At 43.7% G+C, this 17,143-nt stretch overlaps 1 protein-coding gene across 3 annotated transcripts in view; it reads right to left on the bottom strand.

Moving 5' to 3' along the window:
* Positions 1-1,262: 1,262 nt before the first annotated feature.
* Positions 1,263-17,143, bottom strand: part of LOC126428169 (natterin-3-like) — a 112,746-nt gene continuing 96,865 nt past the window's right edge. For all 3 annotated transcript variants that reach the window (XM_050090083.1, XM_050090081.1, XM_050090082.1), the window contains exons 4-5: positions 13,147-13,290; positions 1,263-1,477 (exon numbers count right to left, since the gene is read on the bottom strand). In XM_050090083.1, coding sequence (XP_049946040.1) covers positions 1,391-1,477; positions 13,147-13,290 — 231 coding nt within the window. In that variant the 3' untranslated portion in view covers positions 1,263-1,390. The remainder of the gene's footprint in view (positions 1,478-13,146; positions 13,291-17,143) is intronic.

Below are 17,143 nucleotides of genomic sequence, written 5' to 3'. Positions count from 1 at the left end.
CTGGTCATGGTGACAAAGTTTTACGAATTTATTTGTAAAAGTATAGACAGTAGAAAATAAAATGTCCTGTGGTGCCTCCCCTGCTCCAAGTCGGCCCGTTTGACATCCTACCCCCCTTAAAATGGGAAAACCATTTTATTGCCGTGCTCTGTCCAGTGGCATTATCCTCAAAAACGGCGCTAATCTTTTTGGCTGCCTCCGTTGCTATCGCCCCTCTATTTATCTCAAACAGAATAATATGGTGGAAATCTTCCTCTTTCTCCATTTGATACTCAATTAGCTAGCGTCCACAATCCACTCATTATCTCCGAGCGACATAATGACAGTACGTGAACTCAAATAGTAACAGTGTACTACAAATAAGAAACGACAGTCGATAACTAAACCCAAAGCAACGGGAATATCAACACAAAAAAATTAAAAAATTAAAAAAAAAGATGCTAGATTCAAGCACCAACTTAAAATCGCACAAACCGGGAAGAGGTATATTTTTAGGTATTTGACATCGACCTGTGTACTCTGGATGCTTGGCTATTTTTGTCAGACAGTGTATTTTGGTCCAACAGTGTATTTCCCAGACGTAACTCACCGAGCGATGTGGTGCAGTGGCTAGCACACTGGACTCGCATTCGGGAGGACGACGGTTCAATCCCGCGTCGGACCATAATGATTTAGGTTTTCTGCGATTTCTCTAAATCGTTCCAGGTAAATGCCGGGATGGTTCCTTTCAAAGGGCACGGCCGACTTCCTTTCCCGTCCTTCCCTAATCTCATTGTCTGGTCTCCTCTCCAAAACAACCAAAACCCAAACGTAACTCACAGGGCTATGAAAACACAGAAATTAAAAATGTTTAGTGATCTTTCTTTGTACCCGTAAGTAACTCCTTGTTCGATGTAAGAGAGGGCCTGAAGACACCAATCTGCTGGTGGCTGAATAAGAAATTCATGTAAACAAATAAATGAACTGTTTGATTAAAAGCACCTTGCCGCGGTTCGTGTGGCTCCCCCCGTCGGAGGTTCGAGTCCTCCAAGGGGCATGGGTGTGTGTGTATTCTCCTTAGTGTAAGTTAGTTTAATTTAGATTAAGTAGTGCGTAAGTGTAGGGACCGAAGACCTCAGCAGTTAGGTCCCCAGGAACTTACCACAAATTAAAAAAAAAATTGGTAAAAATTCGGACATCAGGAGAACAGTGGGAACAATATGTATGGACAAGGGAGTTTATGAAAAGGCCGTGGACTGAGCGACACAACAGAAACAAGGCAATGAGCAGACAGAGTGTTTATTGACATAATTGAATGGTCTGACAGCACGTGTATGTGAGTTTTGGACGCGGCAAATCAGTCAGTCTTGCCTCCTCCGGCAGTGTGTGGCTTCGCCTGGACGTTCCTGGTCTATCGACCCACCAAGATCTCGTACTCGCCGTATGCCACTTCCTCACCCCCGTACGGGATGTAGCACACGCCGTGCGACGGCTGCACCTGTGGGAAGAAGAGAACAAACGCAATAAGCAAACACAAAAAGTGTAAGTGGTACTTAACGGAATTTACGGCTAGTGACGAAGATGCATTTGCAATGTCAAATCTCGAATGAGGTGTGTGCCCATGTTGGTACAACACTGAAGAGCAAAAGAAAGTGGTACACCACTAGGGCCTCCGCGAGCACGCATAAGCGCCACAATACGACGTGACGTGGACTCGACTAATGTCTGAAGTAGTGCTTGAGGCAATTGACGTCAAGAATCGACAGAAAACCACTATACGAGGTGCATTCAAGTTCTAAGGCCTCCGATTTTTTTTCTCCGGTCTGGAAAGAGATAGAAACATGCGCATTGTTTTAAAATGAGGCCGCGTTCATTGTCAATACGTCCCAGAGATGGCAGCACCGTACGGCATATGGAATTTTACCGCCAGCGGCGAGAATGAGAACTGTTTTAAATACTTAAAATGGCGACGTTTTCCTTACTTGAACAGCGTGCAATCATTCGTTTTCTGAATTTGCGTGGTGTGAAACCAATTGAAATTCATCGACAGTTGAAGGAGACATGTGGTGATGGAGTTATGGATGTGTCGAAAGTGCGTTTGTGGGTGCGACAGTTTAATGAAGGCAGAACATCGTGTGACAACAAACCGAAACTACCTCGGGCTCGCACAAGCCGGTCTGACGACACGATCGAGAAAGTGGAGAGAATTGTTTTGGGGGATCGCCGAATGACTGTTGAACAGATCGCCACCAGAGTTGGCATTTCTGTGGGTTCTGTGCACACAATCCCGCATGACCACCTGAAAATGCGAAAAGTGTCATCCAGGTGGGTGCCACAAATGCTCACAGACGACCACATGGCTGCCCGTGTGGCGTGTTGCCGAGCAATGTTGACGCGCAACGACAGCATGAATGGGACTTTCTTTTCGTCGGTTGTGGCAATGGATGAGACGTGGATGCCATTTTTCAATCCAGAAACAAAGCGCCAGTCAGCTCAATGGAAGCACACAGATTCACCGCCAGTGCTGAAAAAATGATGGTGTCCATGTTCTGGGACAGCGAGGGCGTAATCCTTACCCATTGCGTTCCAAAGGGCACTACGGTAACAGGTGCATCCTACGAAAATGTTTTGAAGAACAAATTCCTTCCTGCATGGCAACAAAAACGTCCGGGAAGGGCTGCGCGTGTGCTGTTTCAACAAGACAACGCACCCGCACATCGAGCTAACGTTACGCAACAGTTTCTTCGTGATGACAACTTTGAAGTGATTCCTCATGCTCCCTACTCACCTGACCTGGCTCCTAGTGACTTTTGGCTTTTTCCAACAATGAAAGACACTCTCCGTGGCCGCACATTCACCAGCTGTGCTGCTATTGCCTCAGCGATTTTCCAGTGGTCAAAACAGACTCCTAAAGAAGCCTTCGCCGCTGCCATGGAATCATGGCGTCAGCGTTGTGAAAAATGTGTACGTCTGCAGGGCGATTATGTCGAGAAGTAACGCCAGTTCCATCGATTTCGGGTGAGTAGTTAATTAGAAAAAAAATCGGAGTCCTTAGAACTTGAATGCACCTCGTAATATTGCCTGAATGGAGTAATAACGTAACGGCAGTTTCTGACACTACTTCATCTAAATGCTCAGCCATCTGCGTTCACCTAAAGAAGTATACTTATTGTATTAATGGTTACTTATAACTATTGATCTACCTTTTACGTTCTGACTACTATATTGCTCCGAGAATACGATTAAGAAGCCCACATTGCACAGATTAGTCCTTTACCATGTCACAAACATTTCCAGTTTTGTCACACTGATGCCAAAGCAACATGACACTGTCAAACATATAACATGATAAGGCCATGCCTCAGACTATGTCATTATTGTGATCTTAGCAACATCTGCTTACTGATATGACGTATCACTGGTGGATAGTCACATAATTTATACCATACTGGGCGCAAAATTGTATTCATTACATTTCAATGTACCTCTCAAATTATTGTTCACTGGTGTCCCCTCTAGACACTGGCGTCAATACTATACATGTTTTTGCTCATAGAGTGTGGCTGTACACGCCAACTATTACTAGGTTCAGTTCAATTTCAAATTAATCAGCAATATCATGGTATGACATTAACATTTAAATATGCACAGCATGATTGATTTAGTAGATAGTATTTAATATGACTAATTGTAAACACTATAATGACTTAAGCACAAGAACTTTAACCAAACCTTACAGCTGCTAGAATATCTAAAACGTACACATAACTAGAAACACTGTTATCCCTATGACGTAAGTAATTTTGGGAAAAAACTTTACAATGTGGGTGGCAGAGCGGTTCTAGGCGCTTCAGTAAGGGAACCACGCGGCTGCTATGGTCGCAGGTTCGAATCCTGCCTGCGGCATGGATGTGTGTGATGCCCTTTGGTCAGTTAGGTTTAAGTAGTTCTAAGTCTAGGGGACCTCAGATGTTGAGTCCCATAGTGCTTAGAGCCATATGAACCATTTTATAAAGGGGTATGAAGTCCCAAAATCATTCATGGAATAAAAACTTTATGCTTTCATATTTGCAGTGTGAGGCTATTTTCGTTCTTGTTACTTTAGTGTATAGAAGAATGGAAACGAAAACTGAGGATTTGCTAGATGAAGATCGGGCCGTCTTTGGGAAAAATAAAGGCATAAGAGAGATAGTTCTGATGCTGAATTTGACAATGGCCGTAAGAAAAATACAGAGACGTTCATAACATTTGTCGAGCCAGAAAAAGCGTTCGGCGAAGTAAAATAGAGCAAAAAGTCCGAAATCCTGAAAAAAATAGATGTAAGCTGTAGGGAGATACGGGTAATATACTACATACACAAGAACAAAGAGAGAAAAGTAAGGCTCGAAGGCAAAGAACTGTGTGATAGGATTGGAAAAGGTGTACCACAGAGATGCAATCTTTCGCCTCTACTGTTCAACATACAAATCCAAGATGCAATGGTTGAAGTAAAAGAAAGATTTGGAGCGGGATTAAAAATTCAGGCTGAAAAGATATCTTGAGAAGATTCACTGATAACGTGACTGTCCTCAGTGGATGTAAAGAAGAATTGCGGTAGCTGCTGAATGGAATGAACAGTCAAATGACTACAGAATACGGACTGAGGGTAAAGAGAAGGCAGATGAAAGTAATGAGGAGTATCAAAAATAAGGAATAAATTTAACATTGAAATTGGTGACCTCGGAGTAGGTTATGGAATTCTGCTACCTTGTATGTACAAGAATGCACAGCAAGAAGGATGTGGAAAGAATACTAGCACTTGCAGAAAAGGACATTTCTGGGTGAAAGATGTCTGCTAGTATCAAATGTAGACCTTAATTTGAGGAAGAAATTTCTGAGAATGCACGCTCCGATCACAGCATCTTATGCAGGTGAATGACCTCTGGGAAAACCATAAAAAAGAGAATTGAAGCGTTTCAGATGTTGTCCAATAGATGGATGCGTAAAAGTAGGTGGACTGGTAAGATAAGGAATTATCAGCAGACAATGACAAACATTTGATAAGATAATAGCATAGCATGGGGTACTGTACTGTAGATAAAACTTATGGATTGTAGTTTACTGTACTGTCTAAAAGAATTCATAATAAATAATGGTGTTCTTTTTATTTTCACCGAAATATCCTTCTTCACCGTGCACAATTCAGGAAGTGGAGCATCAGTCTGAAACGTAACATTAATTTTGTAATGTTGATAAAGTGATTGATATTGAGCTGCAAAGTCGTCTACCTGAAAGACGAAACTCATGCAGTGAAAGCCACGTGAAATATTGTCTGCAGCTGTTCATTTTCTGAATTTGTTAAAACTGTGTCCGTTGATGGATTTTGTAAGTTTGAAGTCAAGATGGCGTGTCGTTTCTTCTGCTTTGATTTCCATAGTGAATTGAGTGTTATTTGGTATGTTACATATCTGCAGGCTTAAACTGTTTTTATTCGTTATTGTGGTTCGTCTTTGTATGTTCAGCTAAGTATTAGTGAACGACCTTTGCAATGTGTTGTGCTGAGGATTTTTGAAATTGACATCTGGCCTCATGAGCCTTTGCGTTTACGTATTTTCAGGCTAGTTCCTGAGCGTTGGTGATCCTAAATTGTTGTTTTGTCCTAAGAATGATGATGGTCGAAGTAGAGAGGATATAAAATGTAGACTGGCAATGGCAAGGAAAGCGTTTCTGAAGAAGAGAAATTTGTTAACATCGTGTATAGATTTAAGAGTCAGGAAGTCATTTCTGAAAGTATTTGTATGGAGTGTAGCCATGTATGGAAGTGAAATATGGACGATAAATAGTTTGGACAAGAAGAGAATAGAAGCTTTTGAAATGTAGTGCTACAGAAGAATTCTGAAGATTAGATGGGTAGATCACATAACTAAAGAGGAGGTATTGAATAGAATTGGGGAGAAGAGGAGTTTGTGGCACAACTTGACTAGAAGAAGGGACCGATTGGTAGGACATGTTCTGAGGCATCAAGGGATTACCAATTTGGCATTGGAGGGCAGCGTGGAGGGTAAAAATTGTAGAGGGAGACCAAGAGATGCATACACCAAGCAGATTCAGAAGGATGTAGGTTGCAGTAGGTACTGGGCGATGAAGAAGCTTGCACAGGATAGAGTAGCATGGAGAGCTGCGTCAAACCAGTCTCAGGACTGAAGACCACAACAACAACAAGAATGTTTCCTGCCTATTTGCAAATTGTTGGATCAAGCTTTAATTCTATGGCATTATTATTCAGAAACATTCTTCTTGTGTGGACTCCGTGTGGTTTTGTGTGTCTGTGTCTGTGTGTGTGTGTGTGTGTGTGTGTGTGTGTGTGTGTGTGTTTGCAGGCTTAAAAACTCTTTTAGTGGCCTATTTCCAAGAAAGGGACGTGGCAACTTACGAGAGTGGAGAATTGGTAGAGGGATGGGAGAGGGGGACATAGAAGATAGGGGTGCGGGAACAAGAAGTCGTCATGTGCTCGCCATTCCCTGAGATCAGAGGTATATTCTTGACACCACATGGCCATTACGTTCCTACACTACTGCCCATTAAAATTGCTACACCAAAAAAAATGCAGATAATAAACGGGTATTCATTGGACAAATATATTATGCTAGTACTGGCATGTGATTACATTTTCACGCAGTTTGGGTGCATAGATCCTGAGAAAACAGTACCCAGAACAACCATCTCTGGCCGTAACAACGGCCTTGATAAGGCTGGCCATTGACTCAAACAGAGCTTGGATGGCGTGTACAGGTACAGCTGCCCATGCACCTTGAACACGATACCACAGTTCATCAAGAGTAGTGACTGGTGTACTGTGACGAGCCAGTTGCTCGGCCACCATTGACCAGACGTTTTCAATTAGTGAGAGATCTGGAGAATGTGCTGGCCGGGGCAGCAATCGAACATTTTCTGTATCCAGAAAGGTCCGTACAGGACCTGCAACATGCGGCCGTGCATTATCCTGTTGAAATGTAGGGTTTCGCAGGGATCGAATGAAGGGTAGAGCCATGGGTCGTAACACATCTGAAATGTAACGTCTACTGTTCAGAGTGCCGTCAATGCGAACAAGAGGTGACCGGGACGTGTAACCAATGACACCCCGTATCATCACACCGGGTGATACGCGAGTATGGCGATGACGAATACACGCTTCCAATGTGCGTTCACCGCGATGTCGCCAAACACGGATGCGACGATCATGATGCTGTAAACAGGACCTGGATTCATCCGAAAAAACGACGTTTTGCCATTCGTGCACCCAGGTTCGTCGTCGAGTACACCATCGCAGGCGCTCCTGTGATGCAGCGTCAAGGGTAACCGCAGCCACGGTCTCCGAGCTGGTAGTCCATGCTGCTGCAAACGTTCGTGCAGATGATTGTTATTTTCCAAACGTCCCCATCTGTTGACTCAGAGATCGAGACGTGGCTGGCTACACGATCCGTTACAGACATGCGGATAAGATGCCTGTCATCTCGACTGCTAGTGATACGAGGCCGTTTGGATCCAACACGGCGTTCCGTATTACCCTCCTGAACCCACCGATTCCATATTCTGCTAACAGTCATTGGATTTCGACCAACGCGAGCAGCAATGTCGCGATACGATAGACCGCAATCGCGATAGGCTGCAATCCGACCTGTATCAAAGTCGTAAACGTGATGGTACGCATTTCTCCTCCTTACACGAGTCATCACAACAACGTTTCACCAGGCAACGCCGGTCAACTTCTGTTTGTGTGTGAGAAATCGGTTGGAAACTTTCCTCATGTCAGCACGTTGTAGGTGTTGCCACCTGCGCCAACCTTGTGAGAATGCTATGGAAAGCTAATCGTTTGCATATCACAGCATCTTCTTCCTGTCGGTTAAATTTCGAGTCCGTAGCACATCATCTTCGTGGTGTAGCAATTTTAATGGCCAGTAGTGTACCTACACAAGAACCAAGAGAGAAAAGTAAGGATCGAAGGAAAAGAATAAAGTGATCGGATTGGAAAAGGTGTAACACAGAGATGCAATCTTCAGCCTCTAGTGTTCAACATAGACATCGAAGATGATCTTGAAAAGATTCACTGATAACATTGCTGTCCTCAGTGGATGTAAAGAAGAACTGAGGTAGTTGCTGAATGGAATGAACAGTCAAATTACTACAGAATATGGACTGAGGGTAAAGAGAAGGAAGATGAAAGTAATAAGGAGTATCAAAAATTAGATTGAGGATAAATTTAACATCGAAATTGGTGACATCGAGTAGGTGAAGTTATAGAATTCTGCTACCTCCTAAGCAGAAAAACGCACAGCAGGAAGGATGTGAAAAGAATACTAGCACATGCAAAAAAGAACATTCCTGGGTGAAAGGTGTCTGTTTGCATCAAACGTAGGCCTTAATTTGAGGAAGAAAATTCTGAGAGTGCACATTTCGAATACAGCGTCTTATGCAGGTGAACGACCTCTGGGAAAATCATAAAAGAAGAGAATCGAAGCGTTCCTGATGTGGTGCTACAGATAGATGTGTAAAATTAGGTGGGCTGATAAGATAAGGAATTATCAGCAGATGATAACAAATGTTTGATAAGATAATACCATAGGATGGGGCCACCGTAGTGTAGATAAAGTTGTAGTTTACTTTACTGTGTAAAAAAATTCATAATAATTAATGGTGTTCTTTCATTTTCATCGAAATATCTTAATTCAGCCTTTACAGATTAACAGGGAGTGAAGCATCAGTCTGACGTGTCACATTAACTTTCTAATGTTGACAATGAGATTGATAATGAGCTATAAATTTGTCTACCTGAAAGACTAAACGCATGGAGTGAAATATTGCCTGTAGCTGTTCATTTTCTGAATGTGTTAAAACTGTGTCCGTTGATGGATTTTGTAATTTTGAGGTCAAGATAGCCTATTGTTTCTTCTGCTTTGATTTCCGTAGTGAATTGAATGTTATTTGGTATGTTACATATCTGCATGCATAAACTGTTTTTATTCGTTATTGTGGTTCGTCTTTGTAATGCTCAGCTAAGTAGTAGTAAATGACCATTGCAGTGTGGTGCGCGGGAGGATTTTTGAAACTGACAGCTGGTCTCATGAGCCTGTGCGTTTATGTATTTCCCAAATTGCCCTTTGTATTGCGAGTGTTTTCTATTTGCAAATTGTTGGATGAAACTTTAGTTCATCGGCATTATTATTCAGAAACATTATTCTTGTATTGGAAGCCTGGACTACGTGGTTTTGTGTGCCTGTGTATGTTTGTGTACGTGCGTGTGTGTGTGTGTGTGTGTGTGTGTACTGGCTTAGAAACTCTTTGAGTGGCCTATTTCCAAGAAAGGGACCTGACAACTTACGAGAGTGGAGGGGTTGATATAGGAATAGGGGGGGGGGGGGCAGAGAAGATAGGGGTGCGGGGACAAGATGTTATCATGTGCTCGCCACTTGCCAAATTACGAGGAATGGCAGTGGTATATACTTGGCACCACATGGCCATTACGTTCCTACTTATCCTACTTATACCTAATATATTTATGACAGGAAGTCAACGTAGTGTTCACAGCCTACTGGGATTGAATGGCATCAACTTGACTAGTGTCTGAAGTAGTGATGGAGGGAACTGACATCATGAATCTTGCAGGGTGGTGATCTCTTTCCAACAGCACATTCCAAGGCATCCCAGATATGCTCAATAACGTTCATCTCTGAGGAGTTTGGTGGCCAGTGGAAGTGTTCAAACTCAGAAGAGTGTTCCTGGAGCCACTCTGCAGCAATTCTGGACGTATGGCGTGTCGCATTGTCCTGCCGGAATTGCCCAAGTTCGTCGGAATGCGCAGTGGACACCAATGGATGGAGGTGATCAGACAGGATGCTTAATGTACGTGTCACCTGTCAAGAGTTGTATCTAGACGTATCAGGGGTCCCATATCACTCCAACTGCACACGCTCCACACCACTGCAGAGCCTCCACCAGCTTGAACAGTCCCCTGCTGACATGCAGGGTCCATAGATTCATGAGGCTGTCTCCATAACCATTCACATATATCTCTCTATATAATTTGAAACGAGACTCGTTGGGACCAGGCAACCTATTTGCATTCCAATGTCGATGTTGATGGGCCCAGGCGAGGAAGAATTCTTTGTGTCGTGCGCTCAACGAGGGTACACGAGTGGGACTTCAGCTCCGAAAGCCGGTATCGATTATGTTTAGTTGACTGGTTTGCAAGCTGACACTTGTTGATGGTCCAGCACTGAAACCAGATGCAATTTGCGGAAGGGTTGCAATTCCGTCACGTTGAATGATTCTCTTCAATCGTCGTTGGTCCCGTTCTTGCAGGATCTTTATTTCGGAGATCTGATGTTTTGCAGTATTCCTAATATTCATGTACAGGAAAATCCGGTCGTACAGGAAAATCCCCACTTCATCGCTACCTCGCAGTTGCCGTGACCCGTCGCTCGTGCGCCGACTATAACACCACGTCCAAAGTCACGTAAGTGTTGATTACCTGCCATTGGAGGAGCAGTAACCAATCTACACTACTGACCATTAAAATTGCTACACCAAGAACACAGACGGGTATTCATTGGACAAAAATATTATACCAGAACTGACATGTGATTACATTTTCACGCAGTTTGGGTGCATAGATCCTGAGAAATCAGTACCCATAACAAGCACCTCTGGCCACAATAACGGCCTTGATACGCCTGGGCATTGAGTCAAACAGAGCTTGGATGGCGTGTACAGATACAGCTGCACATGCAGCTTCAACATGATACCACAGTTCATCAAGAGTAGTGACTGGCGTATTGTGACGAGCCAGTTGCTCGGCCACCATTGCCCAACATTTCCAGTTGGTGAGAGATCCGGAGAATGTGCTGGCCAGGGCATCAGTCGAACATTTTTTGTAACCAGAAAGGCCCGTACAGGACTTGCAAAATGCGGTCGTGCATTATCCTGCTGAAATGTAGGGTATCGCAGGGACCGAATGAAGGGTAGAGCCACGTGTCGTAATACATCTAAAATGTAACGTCCACTGTTCAAAGTGCTGTCAATGCGAACAAGAGGTGACCGAGAAGTGTAACCAATGGCATCCCACACCATCACCCCGGGTGATACGCCAGTATGGCAATGACGAATACACGCTTCCAGCGTGCGTTCACTGCGAGATGGTACGCATTTCTCCTCCTTACACGAGGCACCACCAGGACGTTTCACCAGGCAAGGCCGTTCAACCGCTGTTTGTGTATGAGAAATCGGTTGAAACTTTCCTCATGTCAGCACGTTGTATGTGACGCCACCGGCACCAACCTTGTGTGAATGCTCTGAAAAGCTAATCATTTGCAAATCACAGCATCTTCTTCCTGTCGTTTAAATTTCGCGTCTGTAGCACGTCATCTTCGTGGTGTAGCAATTTTAATGGCCAGCAGTGTAACAACAGCGCCAAACCTCCTGTTGTCTTATATAGGCGTCACAGACCGCAGCGCCAATTTCTGCTTGTTTACATATGTCTGTTTACATATAGAAGCCGATCTCGGGGAAGATCAGTTTGGATTCCGTAGAAATGTTGGAACACGTGAGGCAATACTGACCCTACGAGTTATCTTCGAAGAAAGATTAAGGAATGGCAAACCTACGTTTCTAGCATATGTAGACTTAGAGAAAGCTTTCGACAATGTTGACTGGCGTACTATCTTTCAAATTCTAAAGGTGGCAGGGGTAAAATACAGGGAGCAAAAGGCTATTTACAATTTGTACAGAAACCAGTTGGCAGTTATAAGAGCCGAGGGGCATGAAAGGGAAGCAGTGGTTGGGAAGGGAGTGAGACAGGGTTGTAGCCTCTCCCCGATGTTATTCAATCTTTATATTGAGCAAGCAGTGAAGGAAACAAAAGAAAAATTCGGAGTAGGTATTAAGATCCATGGAGAAGAAATAAAAACTTTGAGGTTCGCCAATGACGTTGTAATTCTGTCAGAAACGGCAAAGGACTTGGAACAAAATGGTTCACATGGCTCTGAGCACTATGGGATTCAAGATCCGTGGTCATAAGTCCCCTAGAATTTAGAACTACTTAAACCTAACATCACACACATCCATGCCCGAGGCAAGATTCGAACCTGCGACCGTAGCAGTCGCGCGGTTCCTGACTGAGCGCCTAGAACAGGACTTGGAAGAGCAGTTGAACGAAATGGACAGTGTTTTGAAAGGAGGGTATAAGATGAACTTCAACAAAAGGAAAACGAAGATAATGGAATGTAGTCGAATTAAGTCAGGTGATGCTGAGGGAATTAGATTAGGAAATGAGACACTTAAAGTAGTAAAGGAGTTTTGCTATTTGGGGAGCTAAATAACTGATGATGGTCGAAGTAGAGAGGATATAAAATGTAGACTGGCAATGGCAAGGAAAGCGTTTCTGAAGAAGAAAAATTTGTTAACATCGAGTATAGATTTAAATGTCAGGAAGTCGTTACTGAAAGTATTTGTATGGAGTGTAGCCATGTATGGAAGTGAAACGTGGACGATAAATAGTTTAGAAAAGAAGAGAATAGAAGCTTTCGAAATGTGGTGCTACAGAAGAATGCTGAAGATCAGATGGGTAGATCACATAACTATTGAGGAGGTATTGAACAGAACTGGGGAGAAGAGGAGTTTGTGACACAACTAGACTAGAAGAAGGGTTCTGAGGCATCAAGGGATCACCAATTTGGTACTGGAGGGCAGCGTGGAGGGTAAAAATCGTAGAGGGAGACCAAGAGATTAATACACTAAGCAGATTCAGAAGGATGTAGGCTGCAGTAGGTACTGGGAGATGAAGAAGATTGCACAAAATATAGTAGCATGGAGAGCTGCATCAAACCAGTCTCAGGAGTGAAGACCACAGCAGCAGCAGCATATTTACATACGCATGGCTACACCAGTTTCTTTGGCGCTTCAGTGTGTGTGTAATTAATTGTTTGTTCACTCGGAATTCCACTTCGCAGATGGCTACAACTGAGAGACACTACGACAAACGTGTTCTTAGGAAAGCTACCAGTAACTTAACAATTAAAACCAAAACTGCACTCGTGTGGAATTTATGGTGACTTTTGTGTTGATACGACTGCCCTTCATGTACTGCCCCTGGCAACCGTCCCGTGCTAGCCTACGGAGGGTGTCTTTAAATACCTTTCCCACGGAGAAGGCGCCGTCGTGCATGACGCGGCCAATGAAAAGCCGTTCGCCCTCGCTGGTGGTTCCCCCGGGCACTGCGCCATCTGGGACGCTGCCCCCAGAGGTCATCACCCAGGCAGGGTCCCCGTCACACAGCACCTGCAAAACACAACAGAGCACTGCATAAGCGGGCCTCACTCACTAGCCTACATGTAAACGACACTTTGTTGTTATTCTTTAATACGCAAATTCGCACATAAAACAATAGTCTCAAAAAGATAGATTGCTGTTCACCATATAGATGAGACAATGAGTTGCAGACAGGCAAAACGAAAATACTACTAAAGTTAGCTCTCGGCGAAACTACCTTTTTCATAAATAGAAAGCACACACATATACACACAAATATGACTCACACAGACATGACCACTGCCAACGGCTAATGAGTCTCAGATGGATAGAGAGAAAGTGGCCGCGTGTGTCTCAGTTGCGCTTGTGTTAATGTGTGTGGCTTTCCACTTCCGAAGATCTTTCGGCTAAAATCTTTAATCCTTAGTAGATTGAATTTTCTCATTTTGAGAGTATTGAGGGGCGATCTGTTATAATTGTTGAAAACTATTCAACAACGAAGATAATGTTTTTTTATTGAAGACATCCGGTTCCAACACACTTAGCTGTCATCTTCAGGTCTTTTGTTTTGTTTTGTGTAAAACACGGTCATTTTACGCTAGCCCCACACACAGGATGGCAAGCGAATAAAATCAGCATGTCATAAACGTTTTGTCAACGCTAAAACATTTAAAAAACATAAAGCGCCTCATTCAAAAGGATACGTCAACAAGGCGCTTTATGTTTTTTAAATATTTTAGTGATGACAAAACGTGTATTACTATATTTATCCACTTGGCAGCTTGTGTGTGAGGTTCAGCGTAAAATGAACATATTTTACAACAAAACATTTTAGACCTAAAAATGGCAGCAAATTCTTTTGATATTGGTGGTCTTAAATAAAAATAATATATTTTACGCGAGCTTGGTTGTTAAATGGTTTTCATATCTTAGTAGAATTTTCGTTGGCCTACCTGCAACTCAGCGCCTCCAGTATCCACTGTGTAGCAGTCAATCCTTTTCATAATATTGTTGTTTCGTCATCTTGGACTTTCCATTATCCATACAGGCAGACATATAGGCACACACACACTGCACTCATATAATGTTAGAGATGCAAGTACGGAAAAGTTTAATATCTAATACTGGTAACAAAAGAATGTACCACTTAGAACACCAGACAAACTGTACAGTGCTGTGGAAAGCTGAAAGTGGGGTGTCGCATTGTCCTGCTGGAATTGGCCACGTCCGTCGGAATGTACAATGGACATGAATGGCTGCAGGTGATCAGACAGGATGCTTACGTACGTGTCACCTGTCAGAGACGTATCTAGACTATGCGGCGTCCCATATCACTCCAACTGCACACACACCACATCATTACAGAGACTACACCAGCTTGGACACTCCCCTGATGACTTGTACGGTCCATGGATCCATGAGGTTGTCTCCATACCCGTAGTCCATCAGCTTTATACAATTTGAAACGAGACTCGTCCGACCAGGCAACATGTTTCCTGTCACCAACAGCCCAATGTCGGTACTGACGGGCCCAAGAGAGGAGTAAGGCTATGTGTCATACAGTAATCAAGGGTACAGGAGTGGACCTTCGGCTCCGAAAGCCCATATCCATGATGTTTTGTTGAATGGTTGGTACGCTGACGCTTTCTGAAGGCCCAGCGTTGAAATCTGCAGCAATCAAGGGTTGCAGTGCTGTCACTTTGAACGATTCTCTTCAATCGTCGTTGCTCCCGCTCTTGCAGGATCTGCTTCCGACGGCAGCGATGTCGGAGATTAGATGTTTTACCGGATTCCTGATATTCACGGTACACTCATGAAATGATCATACGGAAAAATCCCCACTTCTTCGCTACCTCGGAGATGCTGTGTCCTATCGCTCGTGCCGAGTGTAACACCACGTTCAAACTCACTCACCATCTTGACAGCCTGCCATAGTGCCAGTAGTAACCAATCTAACAACTGCACCGGACACTTGTTGCCGACCGCAGCCGCCTGCCAGTTTACATATCTCTGTATTTGAATACGCGTACCTTCCAACCTACTATTCGGTTCCATATAGCGAAAAAACAGTGATCGAAATATTGGAGAGGTCCTAGAATGGCATCAAATTTCAGCGTGGATGGACGTAAATGACATTGTTGTGCTCAGTGTAATTGAAGTAAAATTACTGAACATGCTGAATGGAATCAGCAGTACAAGGGCTGCAGAATGTTGGCGGAGAGTAGACCTAAGAATGACAAAAGAAGTGAGGAGTGGCAGAAATTAGATTAGTGAGGAACTACATAGAAAATTGGGAAACCCGAAGCCGATGACGGGAAGTAATTGCGGTAATGTGAAAGAGAAATAACACGTGACGGACGACTCAAGGAGGACATAAAAGCAGAGGCCGAAAGAGCGATTCCTGATCGGAAGAATACTACTAGAATCAAACATTAGCCGGCCGCGGTGGTCTAGCGGTTCTAGGCCCTTAGTCCGGAACCGCGCGACTGCTACGGTCGCAGGTTCGAGTCCTGCCTCGGGCATGGATGTGTGAGATGTCCTTAGGTTAGTTAGGTTTAAGTAGTTCTAAGTTATAGGGGCCTGATGACCACAGATGTTAAGTCCCATAGTGCTCAGAGCCATTTTTGATCAAACATCGGCGTTAATTTGAAGAATGAGATTCTTGAAAATGTATGATTCGAGCACAGTCGTCGTCTGTGGTGTTCAGTCCTGAGACTGGTTTGATGCAGCTCTCCATGCTACTCTATCCTGTGCAGGCTTCTTCATCTCCCAGTACACACTGCAACATACATCCTTCTGAATCTGCTTAGTGTATTCATCTCTTGCTCTCCCTCTACGATTTTTACCCTCCACGCTGCCCTCCAGTGCTAAATTTGTGATCCCTTGATGCCTCAAAATATGTCCTACCAACCGCTCCTTTCTTCTAGTCACGTTGTGCCACAAGCTCCTCTTCTCCCCAATTCTATTCAATACCTCCTCATTAGTTATGTGATCTACTCATCTAATCTTCAGCATTCTTCTGTAGCACCACATTTCGAAAGCTTCTATTCTCTTCTTGTCCAAACTATTTATTGTCCACGTTTTACTTCCATACATGGCTATACTCCATACAAATACTTTCAGAAACGTCTTCCTGACAAATCTATACTCGATGTTAAGAAATTTCTCTTCATCACAAATGCTTTCCTTGCCATTGCCAGTCTGCATTTTATATCCTCTCTACTTCGACTATCATTTTTGCTCCCCAAATAGCAAAAGTCCTTTACTACTTTAAGTGTCTCATTTCCTGATCTAATTCCCTCAGCATCACCCGACTTAATTCGACTACATTCCATTCTCCTCGTTTTGCTTTTGTTGATGTTCATCTTATACCCTCCTTTTAAGACACTGTCCAGTCCGTTCAATCTGTCACGTTTAGCGAGTCTCTTCAGTCGTCGGTGGTCCTGTTGCTGTAGGATCTTTCTCCGGCCGCAGTGACGTCGGAGATTTGATGTTTTACCGCGTTCCTTCCAATCCACCGATCCACACATTACTCGCCTCTCCAGAAATTACGCCCCATGACTTTTTTTTCTGGGGCTACATCAAGGACGGAGTCTTCGTCACACCAGTTGCTGGCGTCGATGAGCTGAAGGCTAGGATACAAGCTGCTGTGGGTACTGTGACAGAACACATGTTACGGAACACCTGGTGGGAGCTGCGATACCGCCTCGACATTCTCCGCTACCTAGGAAGCACACGTTGAGGTTTACTAACGTAAGTGGTCTTAAAAAAAAGTAGTAACACTAACGTATTTAACACCTTTTCATTGAGTCAAAAATGTTGAACAAATTCTTTCCATCGTGAAGTTTAAATTAATTGTCGCGTACGAGTGACTGCCGTGTCG

The sequence above is a fragment of the Schistocerca serialis genome, chromosome 12, assembly GCF_023864345.2.
Source record: "Schistocerca serialis cubense isolate TAMUIC-IGC-003099 chromosome 12, iqSchSeri2.2, whole genome shotgun sequence".
Classification (NCBI taxonomy): domain Eukaryota; kingdom Metazoa; phylum Arthropoda; class Insecta; order Orthoptera; family Acrididae; genus Schistocerca; species Schistocerca serialis.
Note: the sequence above shows the minus strand (reverse complement) of the source record. Positions and strands in the feature narration are given on the sequence as shown.